The 19493-nt window shown below is 54.6% G+C and overlaps 12 protein-coding genes across 12 annotated transcripts; 7 read left to right on the top strand and 5 right to left on the bottom strand.

The window, feature by feature from the left end:
- Window positions 1-51: 51 nt before the first annotated feature.
- Window positions 52-1248, bottom strand: LTR77_005314 (uncharacterized protein; the record flags this gene model as incomplete). Its single annotated transcript, XM_064802560.1, has 3 exons — window positions 52-620; window positions 682-878; window positions 944-1248. 3 exons carry the CDS (start codon window positions 1246-1248, stop codon window positions 52-54), a joined length of 1071 nt encoding a protein of 356 aa, XP_064658685.1.
- A 453-nt stretch (window positions 1249-1701) lies between these two features.
- LTR77_005315 (uncharacterized protein) lies at window positions 1702-3057 on the top strand (the record flags this gene model as incomplete). Its single annotated transcript, XM_064802561.1, has 1 exon — window positions 1702-3057. The coding sequence occupies one exon, from the start codon at window positions 1702-1704 to the stop codon at window positions 3055-3057; it is 1356 nt and encodes a 451-aa protein (XP_064658686.1).
- A 144-nt stretch (window positions 3058-3201) lies between these two features.
- On the bottom strand, window positions 3202-3882 carry LTR77_005316 (uncharacterized protein; the record flags this gene model as incomplete). The annotated part of the gene is made up of 2 exons (XM_064802562.1): window positions 3202-3710; window positions 3759-3882. 2 exons carry the CDS (start codon window positions 3880-3882, stop codon window positions 3202-3204), a joined length of 633 nt encoding a protein of 210 aa, XP_064658687.1.
- Window positions 3883-4528: 646 nt separating this feature from the next.
- Window positions 4529-5831, top strand: LTR77_005317 (uncharacterized protein; the record flags this gene model as incomplete). The annotated part of the gene is made up of 2 exons (XM_064802563.1): window positions 4529-5226; window positions 5282-5831. 2 exons carry the CDS (start codon window positions 4529-4531, stop codon window positions 5829-5831), a joined length of 1248 nt encoding a protein of 415 aa, XP_064658688.1.
- A 710-nt stretch (window positions 5832-6541) lies between these two features.
- On the top strand, window positions 6542-8301 carry LTR77_005318 (uncharacterized protein; the record flags this gene model as incomplete). Its single annotated transcript, XM_064802564.1, has 6 exons — window positions 6542-6652; window positions 6715-6888; window positions 6951-7114; window positions 7182-7806; window positions 7922-8043; window positions 8106-8301. 6 exons carry the CDS (start codon window positions 6542-6544, stop codon window positions 8299-8301), a joined length of 1392 nt encoding a protein of 463 aa, XP_064658689.1.
- A 954-nt stretch (window positions 8302-9255) lies between these two features.
- Window positions 9256-9618, top strand: LTR77_005319 (uncharacterized protein; the record flags this gene model as incomplete). The annotated part of the gene is made up of 2 exons (XM_064802565.1): window positions 9256-9424; window positions 9476-9618. The coding sequence occupies 2 exons, from the start codon at window positions 9256-9258 to the stop codon at window positions 9616-9618; spliced, it is 312 nt and encodes a 103-aa protein (XP_064658690.1).
- Window positions 9619-9621: 3 nt separating this feature from the next.
- Window positions 9622-11455, top strand: LTR77_005320 (uncharacterized protein; the record flags this gene model as incomplete). Its single annotated transcript, XM_064802566.1, has 2 exons — window positions 9622-10067; window positions 10441-11455. 2 exons carry the CDS (start codon window positions 9622-9624, stop codon window positions 11453-11455), a joined length of 1461 nt encoding a protein of 486 aa, XP_064658691.1.
- Window positions 11456-11899: 444 nt separating this feature from the next.
- On the bottom strand, window positions 11900-13631 carry LTR77_005321 (uncharacterized protein; the record flags this gene model as incomplete). The annotated part of the gene is made up of 2 exons (XM_064802567.1): window positions 11900-13360; window positions 13428-13631. 2 exons carry the CDS (start codon window positions 13629-13631, stop codon window positions 11900-11902), a joined length of 1665 nt encoding a protein of 554 aa, XP_064658692.1.
- Window positions 13632-14314: 683 nt separating this feature from the next.
- LTR77_005322 (uncharacterized protein) lies at window positions 14315-15300 on the bottom strand (the record flags this gene model as incomplete). Its single annotated transcript, XM_064802568.1, has 2 exons — window positions 14315-15130; window positions 15187-15300. 2 exons carry the CDS (start codon window positions 15298-15300, stop codon window positions 14315-14317), a joined length of 930 nt encoding a protein of 309 aa, XP_064658693.1.
- A 520-nt stretch (window positions 15301-15820) lies between these two features.
- On the top strand, window positions 15821-17045 carry ARO4 (3-deoxy-7-phosphoheptulonate synthase; the record flags this gene model as incomplete). Its single annotated transcript, XM_064802569.1, has 3 exons — window positions 15821-15863; window positions 15914-16693; window positions 16750-17045. The coding sequence occupies 3 exons, from the start codon at window positions 15821-15823 to the stop codon at window positions 17043-17045; spliced, it is 1119 nt and encodes a 372-aa protein (XP_064658694.1).
- A 262-nt stretch (window positions 17046-17307) lies between these two features.
- Window positions 17308-17855, bottom strand: GOT1 (Golgi Transport; the record flags this gene model as incomplete). The annotated part of the gene is made up of 3 exons (XM_064802570.1): window positions 17308-17427; window positions 17484-17767; window positions 17825-17855. 3 exons carry the CDS (start codon window positions 17853-17855, stop codon window positions 17308-17310), a joined length of 435 nt encoding a protein of 144 aa, XP_064658695.1.
- A 367-nt stretch (window positions 17856-18222) lies between these two features.
- Window positions 18223-18945, top strand: YKT6 (palmitoyltransferase; the record flags this gene model as incomplete). The annotated part of the gene is made up of 3 exons (XM_064802571.1): window positions 18223-18243; window positions 18296-18761; window positions 18839-18945. 3 exons carry the CDS (start codon window positions 18223-18225, stop codon window positions 18943-18945), a joined length of 594 nt encoding a protein of 197 aa, XP_064658696.1.
- Between the last annotated feature and the right edge of the window lie 548 nt (window positions 18946-19493).

The raw sequence follows: 19493 nt of genomic DNA on the forward strand, positions 1-19493 counted from the left end.
GAGGCTGCATTTGGTCTTGATGACTATTGTTGCCGGGTAAAGACCTCGCCTCTACTTCCCGCCGGCCCCATTGACTGCCGTCGGAGCCATGACCCCGGTGATACCATTTGCGTCGTACTTGTACTTCTCCTCGAGATCCCAGTACTTGTTGAAGCCAACCCCTCGACAGACCTCAGCATAACTCAATATCTCGGGAGGCGCGCCGACGGTCATGCTCTCTTTCAGGCTCTCCAACGCCTCACGCACGGCCTTCAGCTTTGCCGCGACCAGCCGCCAGGGGTATGCTACAGCACACATGCCCAACTCCGCAAGGTCCTTTGCAGAGAGATTCTGCGTCATACCACCCTCAATAATATTGGCGAATGTGGGAATGCCAATCTCCTGGACCGCTTTCTTCATTGCGTCAGCGTCAGGAAGTGCCTCGACGAAGACGGCGTCAACACCGATTCTCTTGAACTCCTTGGCGCGGGTCATTGCCTCATCCCAGCCAAGTATCAACGAGTCCGTTCGAGCGAGTACGAAGATGTCTAGGCCGTCATTTCTGGCATCCACTGCGGCTTGGATCCGCGCGTAGGCCTCGCCGCGGCTGACTACTGACTTGCCTTTGGTGTGGCCGCATCCTTTGCGGAGAACGGTTAGCGATTGGAAAAAGCAGAAAGAACAAGATAAACGATGGCTTACTCTTCGGCCAGGTTTGGTCTTCGATCATGATGCCGGCTGCGCCAGCCAGAGCGTATGACTCCACGGTCCTCTTGACGTTCATCGGGCTACCGTAGCCAGTATCGCCGTCGGCCATGACGGGTACACTGACCTGGCGAACGGCCTCCTGGATCTTGTCACACATCTCCTGCATGGCAATGTATCCGGTGTCTGGAAGACTATCCGGACGTTAACGGAGTTCTTTTGTTCCAGATCTCGCACAGTTGCGGGGCGGACAACTCACCCATAGCTGCTAGCACAAGGATAGCCAGCAAGGAAGATCATCGGAAACCCTGCTTCCTCGACGAGTCTTGAGGTAAGTCCATCCATGGAGCAGCAATGAGCCAGGATCTTGGTAGGGTCTCGGTGGGCTTCCAGCATCATCGTCCTCAGTCTCGAAGCTTGAATGGATGGCACATTTCCGCGTACGTTTGGCAGGTGAAGCCGGACATCTTTCGTGTCACCAGCCTTGCCTTGCTTACCGGGATACACGATAGGATCGTCGAATGCGAAGGGATACTTGTGTGTGTTGACGATGCTCGCGGTCATGGTTGTTGATTCTTTCCAGCTTGTTGAGTTTGACCGGTGTGTGGGTAATGCGACACGGAACTAGACACGGTCGATGTGAGTTGAAAAGCCGTTGATGACCGGAAAAAGACCCAAGAGATGCGCTCACTTGATTAATAAAAAGAGCATCAGAAGCTACGGCGGTAGGGAAACGGCGGTCGAGGGCCGTCCGTTAATAGCAGAGCTGGCGGCTAGCAGTGGAAATTCGGATCTTCCTAGTCGTTCTTCCAACTTTCCGTATTCTGCACAGTCTCTCCTCTGTCCGAAGGCATGCATGGAACCATTCGGACAGCGCTACTGCTATTACCCCATCATGTACACGATGTTGGAGAGACTGCTTGCGGATCCTTTCCGTGATGTGCAAGAAACATGCGCCCACAAATAGGCTGTGCATCTGCCATGGTCCTCGGTCACCTTTGGTAAGAGCTAATCACAATGCCTGTAAGTGAGTTCGACTTCGCCGAGAAGTATGCGTATCTCAATGGCTTTGGGGTTTATCACGAATCTTCTGCGTTGAAGGACGCCCTCCCGACCGGACACAATTCGCCACAAAGGCCACCTTACGGGCTGTACGCAGAAAAGCTCTCTGGAACAGCCTTCACTGCTCCACGACACGAAAATCAACAGTCATGGCTCTATCGCATCTTACCAGCTGCCGCACACCGTGCGTGGGAACAGGTTCCATTAGAAGACTACGACAGCGACAGTCTGAGCGGCTCCAACGTGCAACAACTCCCGAACCAGCTCCGATGGAATCCCTTCGACTTTGACGAAAGCGTGGACTGGGTACGAGGTCTCCATCTAGTGGCCGAAGCCGGCGATCCAGCTATGAAGTCCGGTCTGGCGGTCTACGTCTTCGCCGCAGGGAAAGATATGGCAAAAACGGAAGCGTTCTATTCGGCGGATGGTGACATGCTCATTGTCCCTCAGCACGGCGTCCTGGACATTACCACCGAATTCGGTGGTATTCTTCTGCGAGCGAACGAGATTGCAGTCATCCCTCGCGGCGTGAGGTACCGTGTGGATTTACCGCGTGGTGCGGTGAGAGGATATATCTGCGAGCTGTACCAGGGTCACTTTCAACTCCCAGAGCTTGGCCCCATTGGATCGAATGGACTTGCCAACGTGCGCGATTTCCAGGTTGCGACGGCTTCATATCGAAAAGACTTTGGCGAATGGAAGATCACCTCAAAGTTCAATAGGCGGCTATTTCGAATGGCCCAGTCGCACACCCCTTTCGATGTCGTCGCCTGGCATGGCAGCTACTATCCTTACAAGTACGATCTTGGACGATTCAACACTATAGGCTCAATTTCTTTCGACCATCCCGATCCTAGTATCTTTACAGTCCTTACCGGTCCAAGCAGTTCCCCAGGCACCGCCATTGCGGACTTCGTCATCTTCCCTCCTCGGTGGCTAGTCCAGGAAGCCACATTCCGACCGCCGTGGTATCACCGCAACACAATGTCTGAATTTATGGGGCTTATTTCTGGTGACTACGATGCGAAATCGTCAGGCGCCGGTGGGTTTCGACCGGCTGGTGCAAGTTTGCACAACATTATGAGCGCTCATGGACCTGATGCAAGTAGCTATCGGAAAGCAACCGAGGCGCATCTTGAGCCGCAGAAAGTCGGCAGTAGATCGATGGCGTTCATGTTTGAGAGCTGTCTCATGGTCGGGGTAACCGACTGGGGCCTGAAGCATTGTGAGAAGGTGCAACAGGACTATAACGAAGAGAGTTGGGAGCCATTAGTTTCTCATTTTGACGAATCGCTCATCAACGAGACGTAGCCGAATGCAACTGAGCATGAGCGCTGTGCAGTTCAGGACGCAACGATGTTCTACGGCAGCTCGACTGTCCTGCTCGCGGAGGAAAGGTCTTCCATTTTGCCAGACTCAAACCCTGCTGCTAAGAAAGACACACGCACACATGACTTATGAACTACACTCTTGATACTCCTTGTTCAATGCCCGTTTCACCATCTGACCACAAAGCTTCGCGTATGGATTTGTCTGGACCGCCATCTGCTTTGCAATCTTGTTCCCGTATCGGCCACCGAGCGCAAATTCTTTGCTGGCCTCCTCCTCCAGGGTCCCGCTGTCGGATATTGATCGCCCGTTTGTCGCTGAAAGGGGTCCGGCAAGGCTCTGATCTTTCGATGCTCTGTATAACAAGTGGCCGCGGTGTGTATGGGCTGCGGCTAATACTTTGGCCTCCTTCGCCGAAGTGTTGTTTTGGGAAGCTAGGCGAATGGCGACGTCCAAGTCATCCAAGATGAGCCTCGTGTCTTCGGCAGAGTATCGTGCATCTCCACAGCGTTCAAGCATGCGCCTAGCTTGCGCACGGTTGTTGTATGCTGAAGCGTAGCGTGGGTACTCATCGAGAAGGTCATCTAGAGCGGCAATTGTGGTTCGAATGGCACTCTCAGAAGGCTCCTCGGTATCTATGGAAGAGATGGCTTCGCGCTCCCGGTTTCGACATTCCCCGTCACCTGCAACAGTGCTTGAGGCAAACGAGCATGGTTGGTAGGGTATCTCTGATGGTGTCCCTTCGGGATCGAAGATTGCGCTCAACACGGAGAGATCGTTTGTGCTTAGCTGGGGAGCGTTGGCCATTCTGCGGATATGACTCTGAGGTGTCGTACGAAGAAACAGGCGCTAGGGAGAGCAATGTCGGCCAGATGGCTTTAACAGCCGTCAAGTTTCGTGATCAGGCAGAAAAACAAAACAGGAACGGCCAGGCTGGCTCAACGCCGCACGCACACAATGCTAAGCTGTAGAGCGTCTGCTGACGAGCGATTTCCTCGAAACTCACCCCTCCCGCAGTGTTGCTTGGACATCTGCCTTGGACGGCAATATGCGGATCCTTCGGAGAGTGTCAAGTTGAGCCGCATAGATATCCGAGACTTTCCGGTATTGAACCCCTTCATGTCGCTGAATACCCAGCGTCGGATACTACCCTCACATTCGGCTTCGCGATTCCAAGCAAAAATTCGGCTCAGTCATGCTTCGTTTCTCACACAATACCCGGCATCAGCGATTATGCCGCACAGCTACACTTTGCGAGACCACCGCCACCCTTTACGGGACCACCAATTGTCGCCATACAAGAAAGGTTGTCTTCTGCATTGCTCGCCAGTCACGGACGCACCGCTGCTGCATATCTCGCTGCTTACTACACAAACGCCTCACTTAACGCAACGTGGGACGCTTTTCCCAACGCTTGTTCACCACTGGACGCCCAAAGCTATTAGCATTCAAGATGGCGACTGAAACCATTACCGAAGACCCGTCGCTGCAACTGCATGTGGATGCATCTGTAGGTGCATCTCAGAGCACCAAAGCATCTGAGGCCCCAATCAGCACATATCAAGGCTATGACAATGTCCATTGGTACGTGGGAAACGCAAAGCAGGCTGCCTCGTATTACACGACACGCATGGGATTCGAGAAGATCGCCTACCGCGGTCTAGAGACTGGTTCAAGAACTGTGGCCTCATACGTCGTTCGCAACGGCAACGTGACGTTCGTTCTCACCTCGCCCATACATTCAAAGGAGTCCCGATTGGAAAACTTGTCGGAGGATGACAAGCATCTGCTTGGGGAGATCCACCGCCACCTGGAGCTGCATGGTGATGCAGTCCGCGACGTCGCCTTCCGTGTTGACGACGTGGAGACCGTATACCGAAATGCTATCGACAATGGAGCGAGATCAGTCTATCCACCCAAGGAAGTTTCGGACCAGTTTGGCACGGCAAAGTATGCTCGTATCTGCACCTATGGCGACACGACACATACACTGATCGAGAGAGCCAACTACCATGGTGCTTTCCTACCAGGATTCCGTTCAGTTGACGAAAGGGATCCTCTTGGGAAGTACCTTCCGCCGGTCCAGCTTGAGCACATTGACCATTGCGTCGGGAACCAGGACTGGGATGAGATGGAGACGGTCTGTACCTAGTGGGTGTCCCTACATCATGCTCAGTTACGTGATGATTTCTAACTGCTGTCAAAGCTACGAGAAGGCTTTGGGTTTCCATAGGTTCTGGTCTGTGGATGACAAGGACATCTGTACCGACTACTCGGCTCTGAAGTCTGTCGTGATGGCTTCTCCCGACGAAGTTATCAAGATGCCCATCAACGAGCCTGCGCGGGGCAAGAAGAAGTCACAGATTGAGGAGTACGTCGACTTCTATCAGGGGGCAGGGGTCCAACACATCGCCCTACGCACGAACGACATTATTCGGGATGTTGCAAACTTGGCGGCGCGCGGCATCGAATTCATCAAAGTTCCTGACTCCTACTACGACCTAATAGCTGCCCGCTTGGCCTCTACTGGATTGACACTTGAGCAAGACTTCGCAAGATTGAAGGAATTGGGCATTCTGATCGATTTCGACGAAAGAGGCTATCTTCTACAGCTCTTTACTAAGCATCTCATGGACAGGCCGACGGTCTTTATCGAGATCATATACCGCAACAATTTCACTGGATTCGGGGCAGGCAACTTTAAGAGTCTGTTTGAAGCAATTGAGAGGGAGCAGCTGAAGCGTGGGAATCTGTAGAGTGGTGACTTGCGTAAATTTGATCAATCACACATAGTTTCTCGTTCGCCGTAGAGGGGGAGGTTATTATTGCCACAGCACAATAGACTAGAGACTCTATGGTCACCTCCACAAGCAATCCACAACAACAACATTTGAACTGTACGTGATGTATTAGCCTCCCTCGATCGCTAGTGTGCAATGAACTAACCCATAGACGCGAAACGTAAACCGATGCGCCTGGTCTCAAATGGACTCTTGGTCCGGCAGTTCTCTATATCTTTCAAGATGATGCAGCCTCGAGAAGCACTTCAATTGTGTTTTGAGTCTGCACACGCTGGAAACGCTCATCCGCAAACTTCTCCAACATCCGCTGAGGAGCACTCTGCAAACCGAGCCGTGCCCACCAACGCCCTAGTCTCCTCCTATCCACAACAACTACTCAGCTCACGGAGAGGCGGTAGGAGCTCGCCTGGTATCGCCCGGCCGTAAACGTGTGCAAGATCCGGCCAGGCGCCGGATATTCTACCCCGGATACCCCAGGAAACAATCCTTGGTATGGAGTTCTCCCCATTTCCCCCGAGGCGTTTGCAGTATCAAATGTTGGCCCATAGTATAAGATTGAAAGGGATGCGGTCTCCTTGATCCAAGTTGGTGATCTATCGCCTTGGGCTACATCTTTCTGCATTCGAGATACCTTCGGCAATCCTCCCCTGTTATCTACTGTCGACATGGACAAGAACAATATGTCCAGCCAACTGGAACACGCCGATAAATCGGGCGAGGAATACACCCATCGCATCGATGTAACCACGGAGCAAGAGGCGAGCATCCGAAAACACGTTAGTTGAATCACTACATCTGTGTTGCCTACGTCGTAATGCTGATCTTGACCCGAACACAGTTTGACCGCCGTGTGGTACCCATCGTTTGCACGCTCTACGTCCTTTCCTATCTCGACCGTGGTAATATAGGAAACGCAAAGACTGCTGGGGCCGACGAGGACCTGGGTCTAGACGATTCGGAGTGGACCTGGGTGCTGAATGCGTTCTATATCTGCTACGTCTGTTTCGAATGGGTAGGTCTCCAAGGCCGTGTTTGAAAAACGCTTCTGAACGGCTTGCTGACAGCAACTCTCAGACGACCATCCTCTGGAAGATCTTCCCGGCGCACATCTACGTTGCTGCACTATGTCTCCTCTGGGGCGCTTGCGCCATGAGCGCGGGCTCTGTACAGGATATGTCCCATCTCATCGCTTGCCGCGCGTTTCTGGGTATATTCGAAGCGTCTTTCGGCGCCGGAGCGTAAGACTTTCCCATCAAGACTCCCGATGGTGTCACTTTCGGGCCAGAGTTAACGTAGACCGCGCAGACCATACTTCCTCTCCCTTTTCTACCAACGCACTGAGCTCGCCTTTCGCACCTCCCTTCTTCTCGGCATGGCGCCACTTGCAAATACGTTCGCCAGCGCGCTCGCGTACGGTATTTCGCAGATTCAGGGCTCACTTGCTCCATGGCGCCTCATTTTCCTCATCGAGGGCGCACCGACCGTACTTTTCGCACCCGTCGTCTTCTTCCTGCTCCCCGACTCGCCCGGCACAGCGAAGTTTCTCACGGAGGAAGAGCAAAGACACGCACTCGAGCGCTTCAAGACGCTCGACCATACTGCGAAGAACCACATCCACTGGAAACAGTTCCTGGCAGGCGCGACGGACTACCGAAATATCATGCACATGCTTATTCACTTCATGTGCAATTTCTCATTCGCCGGCTTATCAAACTTCCTGCCAACGATCGTTGAAGGCATGGGCTATGAGAGCATCAATGCCCAAGGCCTGACGGCACCAGTCTACTTCACCAGCTTCCTGTGCTGTGTCGCCGCCGCGCTTATCAGCGACAGATGGGGCAAGCGAGGCTTCGTAATCATGGCTTTTGCGGGCACCGGATGTATTGGATATCTGCTCCTGGCGGCGCTGGAGCATGAGCGCTATAACAACGTGCGGTACTTCGCCGTGTGGTTGGCTGTGTGCGGTGTCTTCCCAGCTCTCTGCATCAACGCAAGTGACTCAAGATAACCCCTTTGGCACAGTCTCTGACTAGTACAATAAACAGATTACTTGGCTCCTTAACAACAACACCAATGAGTCGAAACGAGGAGCCGGTCTTGCCATCCTCGCTATATTCGGCCAGTGCAGCTCCTTCCTGAGCTCCGCGATGTTCCCTGACGCCGATGCGTATGTTCATCAAGTCCTACAATGGTGCACATGCTCGAAAGAGGTTGCTGACCTACTCTCAGTCCCTTCTTCGTCAAAGGCAACGCAATCGGCTGCGGCTTCACCGGCAGCATTGTTCTGCTCGCGGCAGGCCTCTACTTCCGCATGCGCTACCTCAACAAGCAAAAGGATGCTTTGCACGGCACAGCAACTGACAATGAGCAGCTGGATGTCACGGATCTGGGCGAGAGCCACCCAGGCTTTCGATATCTGCTATAGTCGCTCTTGTGCCTGCATCGAAGCTTTATTCTGCGGCTGTAGCAGTAGCTCGACGAATGGTTGAAAGCGAGTTTTGTCACCTTTAGTAGCTGCTTCTGTCTAGCTCGAAGGTAACAAATTAGTGAGAGTCCCTTTTGACCATTTCTCCTTTCGCTCATGATTTCCAAACCTTTGAGATGGCTTCTACTCCAACGCCCCCTGAGACAAGAGTGAGACAACCACTCCGCACAACAACTCCAATGCGTGCCAGATCAGGGCTGCCCGAGGAGGTAGCCGCGACATACACTCACTTGTACCTTGTGCATCGGAATGCTGTTGAGGTACTCGACTATTGCGGGGGCTCCAGGATACCGGTAGCAGCTGACACGGACACACGATATACAGGTTTTCAATAGCACTCGAGATGCATTGCTACTACATCGCTTGACGCGACGTTGAAAGAAATATATCCGCTACAGCCTACCTCAATGCCGTGCTAATGGGCTCTTCGATTTTTTGGCACTGAGTGACAAAGCAGTTGCTATAATCGTCGAGGAGAAGGTTCTTCTCGTGCTGATACAGCCTCCGTTTGGCCAACAACGGACAACAGCAGTGGGGAGGCCGTTTCAAATCCGTAAGCTTCAGGCGACTTCTTCATTTCCAGTCTCGTACATTCTTGTATACCTATTGGTGTACGAAGCAGGAGAGTACAGATTGACTATCGGGGTGCTTCGATCGACACATCTAGCCCGTCTCATGTCAGCACTTGATCTTCATCTCATTTGGCGCCGCTTTACCAGAAGAGGCATCTTTGGACCTCATCTTCCAACAACCCATGCCATCTACCCCTTATGCCTACTTTCTGGCCAGCATCGAGATGGTATATCGGTGAGCGCTTTCCCGTTCATTCCTGTAATTCCACTTATGACCTTCTTCGCACCAAGTTGGTCATTCGTTCAATTGCCTCACACGAAGATGGGAAATCTGCTACATGGTCTGGCCTTTGCCTTCCTGGTGGCATCTTCCGCCTGCCGCGACATCCCCAGCAATGTTCAGTCATTCGTCGATCGAGTAAAGAGCGGCAAATGTGAAGGCGGTTCGATCCTCCAAGATGGCTTCTACGCCAACTACGCCGGAGGCAAGAGTGAGACCACCATTCTGCACAGTATATCCCACGAGTACTGACCTCCACCAGCCCAAGCCTACTGCCAAGACGACGCAACAGGCGCCATCTACATCGTCGGCGACAGCGGTTCTCTCGCAGACATGGACGTCGACTGCGACGGCGCTCAATCCGACCACGGCGACGGACGGTGCGGCTACTCGGACGATACCTAGTCGATGACCGCCTTCGAGTACGAGGTCAAGCAGTATTCCCACAATAAGGTCTCCGATCTCAACGCCAATTACATCCCGTACGTGGTCTTCGGTAACTACGGCTCGACGAAAGGATACACCAACTTCGATCCGCAGGAATACGGTCTCCAGCCGCTGAGTGTGATGGCAGTGGTGTGCGGTGACCATCTGGTGTATGGCGTTTGGGGCGATACCAATGGTGATGATGGCCCGCCGGTGGTGGGAGAGGCTAGTATCTCTCTAGCAACTGCATGCTTTGGTGACGGCATTACGGGCAACAACGGACATGACGAGACGGATGTCCTGTTCATTGCCTTCCCGGGGAGTGAGGATGGTACTGTGAACAGAGACGCCGAATGGGGAGCAACGGACTTTTACACGTTTGAGGCTTCGATTGAGTGGCTCGGAGACGACCTGGTCAGCACGCTGTGGTAGGTTAGAGGGCGTCATGGCGAGGGTAGGGGGTGGTGATCCCTGTTTCTTTTCCGGTATACTTCACCCGTTGCTACCCTCTAGATCCTCACAAGTAGCCAATTCACTCTCGGTTCCGTCCAGCCATTGTTCTGTACTCGCTCACGGCACCCGTCGCTCACACAATGAGAGAACAAAGCATCTTGCCCCGATCTTCTTTGTGCCAGAGCTTTCAGTGTCCATTGAATGTGACCAGCGAAAGCCAAACAAAGAAGAAAGCCATTGTCCCTTGCCTTAGAAAGAGAAGCCACAATGCATTGTCGAAGCGTCGTCGAGTAAGTGGTATATATCTAGAACCGAAATCCTCATCTCTTACTTTTCGATCCCCAACAGCAACGAAGAAGAGGAACGCAAGCAGAAGAACTTTCAGGCTCACGAGAACTCCCGGCCTTCAACCCAGCGAGCACTCGCACTCACACACCCACACCAACCCCCCAACACCAGAACCATGTTCTTCTCGTCCTCCCGCCGCCCCTCCTCCGCCCGCCGCAGCTCCTCCAGCTACCAAGATCTCGGCGGCCTCCCCTCCCCCGCCGAGTTCAACTCCGGCCGCCGCAGCTCCAATTACGGCAGCACCACCTCAACCCGCTACATCCCACGCCCGACCCGCACCTACACGATCAAAGCCTCCATCTGCCAGCACCCGATCCGCGAGTCCACCTCCCTCCCCTGGTCTGGCAGCACGCTCGACTTCGACGTCCGCTACTGCCGCGCCTGCGAGAACTCGAACCGCATCCGCGACGAGCGGCGGGAAGCCGAGAGCTCGTACACGCGCAGCCGAGCCGCCTACGACGCCGGCACGAGACGGCGGAGCGCTCATAAAGAGGATCTCCGCCGGTATGATCGTGCTAGGATCGAGTACCAGGAAGATCTCGACTTCCAGTCAGACCGCGATGACCGCGAACGGCGCGCTCGAGGCCGTCCGACGTTGCGGGAAGAAGCGCGCGCCTTCGCGGGAAAAGACGATCCAGAGTGGTTGGCGTTCAAGAACGAAGTCCGCGGCTACCCTTCCCCCAACCCACGCCACGCACGCTTCGACGAAGCAGTAGCGCACCGGCGTGAGTCCCAGTACCGTCCGCAAAAACGGTACCGACGGGACAGTAGGAAGTACCGCGCGGGCAGCCACTCAGATACCTCTGGTCTCGGCTTCTGGGACACGAGTAATGTGGAGGTGCCGACGCGGTCGCAGAGTCCGAGGCGCGAGAGCTCGAGACGGCAGAGCAGGCGGTTCGAGGATTTCGGGGATGAGGATGGGTATCAGGATTACCTTGATACGTTCTCTAGCGAGCAGCTGCAGTCGAGGAAAGGGAGGTTGGAGAGGGATCTGGAGCGCTTGTGCAGAAGGTAATTTGAGTGTGTCGAGCAGGTGAGTCGAGTAAGGTAAGTTGTTGGCTCTTCGTGAGCGTTCGTACTGCATTCGTGACACTAGAATGAAAATCAGCTGTTCAACACAAACATACTTGACCATCTTCACATCATCCCATTCCTCGTGCAGCAATTTGTCAATTGTACGGCGTCACGTTGTGTCCGAAACCCCGCCGAATCCAACAAGTAAAAGAGAAGATAAAATGTCGACGCCCGACCAAGGCAAACTCTGTACTTTCCATATTCTCATATCCCATATATCCCATAATTCGTACACATGTGCCGCACCTCCACAATGTCCAAACCGTCGCCACATGCCGTCCAGTCTTTGCACGCCAACGCCGTACTTCGCAGTCCCCGTCGTAAGCGCAGCCAATCCATGCCAAACCTCCCCAGAGCCTTTTCCGATACGCCGTAATTCCATCGCTCAAGCTTCGGTGGCTGAGGTCCATCGGGTGTTCCGCCCCTCAAACCCCTCAGCAAACCGACTGCGCGAAATACTCTGGGGCGTCCCATCCCCACCCTCCCCTGGTGTCCCCTCCGCCTCCGGCTCAGCACTCCCCGTCCTCCTCGTCCGAATCCCAAACACCCTCCTCAACCGCTGCCTCGTGCTCCTCTCCTCCTCTACAGCCTGCTCAGTCGGCGCCTCTCGCCTCTGAGCAGTACGTTGCTCTCTCAACCTCCGCAGCGCTGCGAGTCGTTCCTCACGACTGATCTGTGCGGCCTCTGCTCGGCCGTAGTGGACGCGGTGGTTGGGGCGGCCGATGTCGCGGATTCCTTCCAGAAGACTGCGGCGGTAGCCCATCCGCGGTGGTGGCTCCTGGGGTTGAGAAGGCGCGCCGTTAGGGTCGGCGCCTACTTCACGGAGGATAGGGTTGCCGTGCTCGTCTACCTCGCCGGTGTCCTCCATTTCAGGTGGAGGCGGTCGGAGGTCGATGCGGCAAAGCGGGCAGGTACCGGAGACGTTCAGAAGCCAGGGGTCGACACATGCCGGGTGGAAGCGGTGATCACATGGCAGAACACGTTGGTCTTCACCGGCCTGGAAATCTTCCGTGCAGATGCTGCAGCCGAGATTGTCAGGATTGTGAGATTGAGAATTCGATCGCTGGGCGGTGATGGCTGCTGCGATACCGTCCTCGATAGATTGGCGGTTTCCTTCTGGCTGATCGCGAGGCTCGTCTGGACCCCTGGTCTCTCCATCACCGGTCGTGTTCCTATCAGATCCGTTCTCCGCCAGCTCCACATCCGCGGGCTTGGGTGCCTCTCGCTGACCTTCGCCGACCTTCACCAGCGGCAGGGTGTCAACAACAGCCCTCGCCAGACCTCTCGCCCTGCTCTGCCGTGGCCGACCGATCACATTCCGTGGCCCATACCTCTCCGGATGACGATGCGCTCTCATCGCACCAGTCACGATGATGACCACGAACAGCGCCGAAATAATACCCGTGATCGAATACAGAATAATCATCGCCACAGCCGTACTAGGCGTGCCCGGCGGATGATCCTGATCCCCACCCTGCCCCTGATGTCCCGCATTCGCCGCCGCAGGACCACTGCCATTGATCCCGCTCGAAGTCCCGATCGCAGCATATACGTCTTGGCCATCGGCGTCCTGCGTCTCGTTCAACATCTTCGCCGTATCCGTGCTGTTCTTCAGAGTGTATACCCAGGGGTAGTCGTCGCTGTAGTCCATCAAGTGGCACCAATCCGAGTACTCCGAATATAGCACTATGGCAGTGACGTTCTTCTCGTACGCCTGACGGAACACATCGTCGGCCTGTATCTCGCCGGAGTAGTCGTCGCAGGAGATCAGAGCGACGTCTTCTGAATCGAGATTGAGGGCATTGGCAGGGTCGGTGACGATGACGGGGCCGGAGAGACCTGTAGGCTGCAGCGGGATTCAATATCAGCTTCACCCTTTTCGCCGTGAACAATGGCGATCCGATCATGCTCACAGGTATATCATTGTACCCATCCCGCGTCAACGCCAGCACAGGCGCCAGCGGGACCATCTTGTCTCCCAGCGAAATCTGCAGCATCAACGTCTGATCGTCTCTCGTCGCCGCATCCCCCGCCGTCCAGTTGGTGGGAATGAACGTCTGAGCCGCGGTCGTCCCTAGTAGCAAAGTGGCCGTCGCCAGCCATGTTCTCCAAGACATTGTCGTGGTATATTCGTGGTATATCAAAAGTCAGGCTGTCCACATCCAAGTCGAGGTAACAGCGCAGTCTTAATAACGAGCGTAACGCAGCACTGGCATCCTCACACTGCCACCCTTCCAAGTACGACAACGAAATTCAAGTGACCGCAGAGATGTAGTGTAAGAAAGAGCGCGGAAGGTCCATCGTTCTCTCTTGCGGATTGCTTTCGCGCTCACACCACAGAGTCGATGATGGATGCGCCGGGATGGAGTGAGACGCGGCAGGCCCGGAAACAAGAGGATTTGACGAGGAGTCGGCCAATCGGTCAGATCTGGCAAACGAAACCGCGGGCGAGACTCCCTGGGCACTGGGGCTGTGTAGGAAACACACTGTATGGAATCACATATTCAATTATAAGATGTCACTTTGAAGACGCATGTGATTTGCATACCATAGTGCTGGTCGTAACAGCTGTTGGCGCTGCTGGAATGTAAGACATCGTAGTCTGTGGCTCGAAGAAGATTCGCTTCTACTTCGAACGCTTGAGACAATTTTTAGCATTGCTCGTGTCAATAACAATATACTCCTCCATCGTATTGATGGCAAGCATGTCGTGATGCGTTAATCCCTTGTCCATCTACCCAGGGATGCAAGTCCCTATCCCCAAAGCAAGCCCACCTTCTCAAACTCCCCACCGACCCTCTCAACTCACAAAATGGTTGAAGTGCCCAACAACCTTCGTCCGACACTTCTCACAATCATGCCTGTACCCCATACTCAGCCCCCGCTTCGCCGCCGGATCCGATCTCACCGGCGAGCCCTGCCCACTACTCAACGCTCCACTGCGCTGCCTCTGCTTCCTGACCACCAGCCTCGACTCTCGTCCGTCTTCACCCATCTCCATCTCCCCTCCGTCCTCGTCCGGAAGTGGTAGCGTAGCAGAGCGGTCGATTGAGATGGACGGTAAGCGCACGTTGTTCACGGTCTCCACCTCCATGTCGTTGAAAGTCAGCATACTAAGCTGACTCCCTGCCGCTTCGGCAGCTGACGGAGGAGTGTCGACTTCGTCTTCGTCGATGGGAGATGGGACTTCCAGGTGGTCGGAGGAAGGAGCAATGCTGTTGCTGTATTCCTGTGGATGCCTTTGACGGACATGCTGGCGAGGACTCCCGATCCCCTGTGAAGAGCGGACGTTCGAACGTGAAGGTGGGATAATGGGAGTAGGTACACGCTGCTGGGACATCCTGGATCGCCACGGACTGCTGCTGGTGTTAGACAGACTGGGAGGTGGTAAGCTGGAGGATGCCTGCGAGAAGAAGGCCGTGTCGTCCAGCATTTCAGAGTCCGTGTCGGACATGGGTAGGTCCTGCGGGCTTCCAGGTTCCGACATCATAGATGACTGGTCGTCAGAGTCGTACTTGGGCTTCTGATAGGTGTAGTGGGATAGCGGTGCTGTCGGTGTGTTGAGGACGGAGTCTTGCGGCCATGTCCCGCTGTCCCCAGAAGACGGGCGTGCTTTCTAAGAACTCGTTAGACCAACTCTCGTACGAAATCATGACTTTCAATCTGACTTACCTTCTCCAACCGCACCGCTGCCCCCGGCCCATCTACCTCCCTCCCATCGTCGTTCTGATCCCGACCCCGCTTCATGCCGGCAGTAGGCGTGGGTGTAGTCGCCGCAGACGCCATGTTGGCCATGTCCACGTTCTGGAGAAGTTCTGTTGTTAACCCAGCAGGCCAGCTGATGCTCAAGAGCGGTCCGGGAGGTGATGACAAGGCAACTGGTGCCGTTTGGAAGTCTGTATGGCAAGCGTCTACGCCGGGCTCACAAAGGGCCTCACAAAGACTGAACCAACGAGTAGCATCCGCTGACACATTCATACAAGGAATGATGTTCTCTTGAAGCTCACGAAGAAGGGGAAAGACAGCCTGCTGCACTCTGCCACCCCGTCCAAGCCTTCCGCGTTTCAAGAACCTTGAAGTTGGTCTCGATTGCCCCGCGTTGGTGCGGCTCGGCCCGCCACCTATTCACTTCACCCGGACGCCCATTGAGAAAAATGATTGACCTCGAGCTTTGTGAATCATCCTGACCGCCCTCAGTCGTTCTCTTTGACGATACACTCTCTACATCTGCCATTCACCTCTGTCAAGTTGCCTGCGAAGACCTGCAGCACCACTCCGCCCGTACGAACTTCTTGAAAACCCCACCATGGTGTCTGCAGAGGTAGAGGCCATGAGCGACGATGTTCGCGGTATGTCCACATACCTCTTACTTTGTTCATACTGTACTAATAAAGTCCAGTCATCGGCTACGACCCGCTCATCCCTCCCCAACTCCTCACCTCCGAACTGCCCGCCCCCGAAAACTCCCTCCCCACCGTCCTCAAAGGTCGCAAAGAAGCCGTCGAGATCATCAAACAGAACGACGACCGGCTGCTCGTAATCTGCGGACCCTGCTCGCTCCATGACCCCTCCACTGCTGTCGAGTACTGCTCTCGCTTGGTCCAACTCGCCGACAAGCTGAAGGATGATTTGCTCATCATCATGCGCGCGTACCTCGAGAAGCCCCGGACGACGGTCGGCTGGAAGGGTCTGATCAACGACCCGGACATCGACGAGACGTACAAGATCAACAAGGGTTTGCGAGTCAGCCGAAAACTGTTCTGCGATCTCACGAGCCAGGGGATGCCGATTGCGAGCGAGATGCTGGATACCATTTCTCCTCAGTTCCTGGCAGACCTGATCTCGCTGGGTGCTATCGGTGCGAGAACTACGGAGTCGCAACTCCACCGTGAGCTGGCGTCTGGTCTGTCGTTCCCAATGGGCTTCAAGAATGGCACAGACGGGAGTTTGACGGTGGCCGTGGATGCGATTGGCGCGGCGGCGGCGAAGCATCATTTCATGGGTGTGACCAAGCAAGGTCTGGCGGCCATCACGAGGACGGCAGGGAATCCGGATTGCTTTGTGATTCTCCGAGGTGGCACGACGGGGACGAACTTCGACAAGGAGAGTGTTGCGAAGACGAGGGAGGCGCTGCGGAAGAACAAGCAAAAGGAGGTGATGATGATCGATTGTTCGCATGGTATGTCCTGCTTAGACCACCATGTTAATATGCTCGCTGACGTATTTATTACCCAGGCAACTCCCAAAAGAACCACAAGAACCAACCGAAAGTGGCACAAACGATCGGCGACCAGCTTCGTGAAGGTCAAGACGGCATCGTCGGCGTCATGATCGAATCGCATCTCAACGAAGGCAACCAGAAGACCAGTGGAGGCGGGTTGGCGTCGCTGGAGAAGGGTGTCAGCATCACGGATGCATGCATCAACTGGGACACCACGGTCGAAGTGCTGGAGCAGCTGGCCGACGCTGTGAGGACGAGGCGGCAGATGAAGTCGAAGGGCGCCAATGGGTCGGCAAACGGAGTGCACTAGATGAATTAAATGCGTTGGGGGCATGCGATCATGACTTGGGCAGGCGTTCGCGGCGTTCGGATGGCTCCAGCAAGACGGCAAGTAAAAGTCGGATGGTCGAGAGGGCTCGATCGAGTTCAGTACCATAGATGTTGGCATTTAGCTTTTTGTTTTCTTCAGGGGTATCTGTGCCATGAAATCACACTCGCCTGTCCTCATGAGTACACCGTCTCCCTTCCCACGCCTCCTAGTACACCAGTACGCCTTGAAATGTCTCCTCCTCTCATACGGGCAGATCCTTATGCGCCCTGTCGTTCGCTCCAGCCTTGTCGCCGGCCACCTGCAGCCCTCGTGCCAAATACGGTCCAATGATCGGTACGTTGTACGCGAACCCTGCCATTGTCTGCTCTCCATTAGCTCCCACCTAATACCCACCCCTCTCCAGGTCTTCTCACTCACCTTAAAGAACTCCCCAAACAGATAAAAAATCCCCACACACTCCACCGCAAACCCAATCAACGTCCACTTCATCAAAATCAACAGCACGCCCGCCCAGAAGGCCGCACTACCCCTCCACTTATTCCTCCGCGCGAAGAAGAGGAACGTGCGTGAAGGTCCGAGGAGGAGTGTGATGCCGATGAGGAAGAGGATGTTGCCCATGGCGAGCAGGGCGCGGTCGAAGAAGAAGAGGAGGCCGAGGAAGAGGAAGGCGACGCCGCCGGTGGAGAAGGCTACGCCGAATTCTATACATTATAGCCATTAGGAAGGGGGAATGGTAGGGGGAGAGGGGAAGGAAGTACTCTGCGTGTCGGAGAGCCATAGGGTGGGCATGTTGGCGTTTGTTTCTCTTCTGTGGCTCAAGGGGGAGGATGTATTGTCCACGTCAACTTCTTGATAGTGTTGGCTGTATCCCTTGCCTCCACCGCATTGTCACAGAAGACACGGGCTGCTTCCTTTGCGGGTGAGATGTGCTTCTCGAGGAAATGTGTCCTTCAAGGAAACGCGATGGAGTCGCTCCGACCTCCGATGCGAATGCTGACATAAGATTTAAGGGTCCAGTTGGCTGCTGACCGCAGGCGACTCTTTGGCTGTAGTGAATGGCGAGCATGTGATTGCATTTCTAGGCTTCTGGATAAAGAGCCACCTCGAACAGCCCTTCGCTCACTACACCTACAAGAACCACTGAACAACCGCCACCATGAAGCTCCTCTACATAGGCGTACGTCCTTACTCCCTCCATCCAACAGAACCGGGACTAATGATATGAGCAGATCCTCAAAAACGAAGCCAAACCCGCCGTCGAACTCGCCGCCGAACGCGACCTCTCCTCCTACTCCCGCTTCACCCGCACCTCCGTCGGCGAATTCATGTCGCTCTTCAGCAAAACGGTCGCCGAGCGCACCCGGCCCGGGCAACGACAAGACGTGGAAGAGCAATCCTACACCTTCCACGCCTACGCCCGCAGCGAAGGGGTCGCGGGCATCATCATCAGCGACCACGAGTACCCTGCGCTCGTCGCGCATCAGCTGCTGGGGAAGGTGATGGACGAGTTCATTTCGAAGTTTCCTAGGTCCAGTTGGGCGAACAGTGATGCGGGGGTCACGATGCCGGAGTTGAAGGAGTATATCGCCAAGTATCAGGACCCGGCGAATGCGGATGGGATCATGAAGATCCAGAAGGAGCTGGATGAGACGAAGATTGTGCTGCATAAGACTATTGAGAGTGTGTTGGAGAGGGGTGAGTATATCCTATATCGAGAGGCGGAGGGCTGCTTCAGTCAGAAAGCGATGCATGTGCTAATATGTTGTGTGCAGGCGAGAAAATCGACAGCCTAGTAGCCAAGAGCGACGGCCTGAGCGCGCAGAGCAAGATGTTCTACACCCAGGCCAAGAAGCAGAACTCGTGCTGCGTGGTCATGTAGATACAGCGAGGCCGAGAGGAAAGTGATGATCATGATGTTACGAGCGTTGAATGGCATTTTCGAGCGTTCTGGGACCGGCATCTATGCAATGGCGAAATCATAAGTGGTTTGCGTTGAAGTGGTGTTCTTGCTGTGCACTCCTACAAGAAGGCCCTGGGTCCTACTAGCATGGCGTGGTAGTTTCTATCGAGGTAATCGTGGTGAATGTCGTTGCGCTGTGTTTTGAGGTCCAGCGTCTTCGGCCATGAGTTGTTATCACAATTGTGGCGCGTCCAGCATTGGCGTGAGACCTCATAAGGCGCTCTTTGTCCTTGTTGACTTACAGGATCATGCTGCCGAAGATAAACATGCAAGGAGATCTAGCTACTCACGTACTATGTACTCAAATCGAGTTCAGGCGAAATTCCAGCCGTCGATCAGATCGTACCCACAAGATTAGCTTCACCTTCCTTCTGCTTGACTGCACATCATGCATACGTCTCGTCTCCATCAAAGACGTTGGACCATCGATAACGATTTTGTACGAAGAGCTCAACATGAACTTATCT

The sequence above is a fragment of the Saxophila tyrrhenica genome, assembly GCF_035928015.1.
Source record: "Saxophila tyrrhenica strain CCFEE 5935 chromosome Unknown scaffold_8, whole genome shotgun sequence".
Classification (NCBI taxonomy): Eukaryota; Fungi; Ascomycota; class Dothideomycetes; order Mycosphaerellales; family Extremaceae; genus Saxophila; species Saxophila tyrrhenica.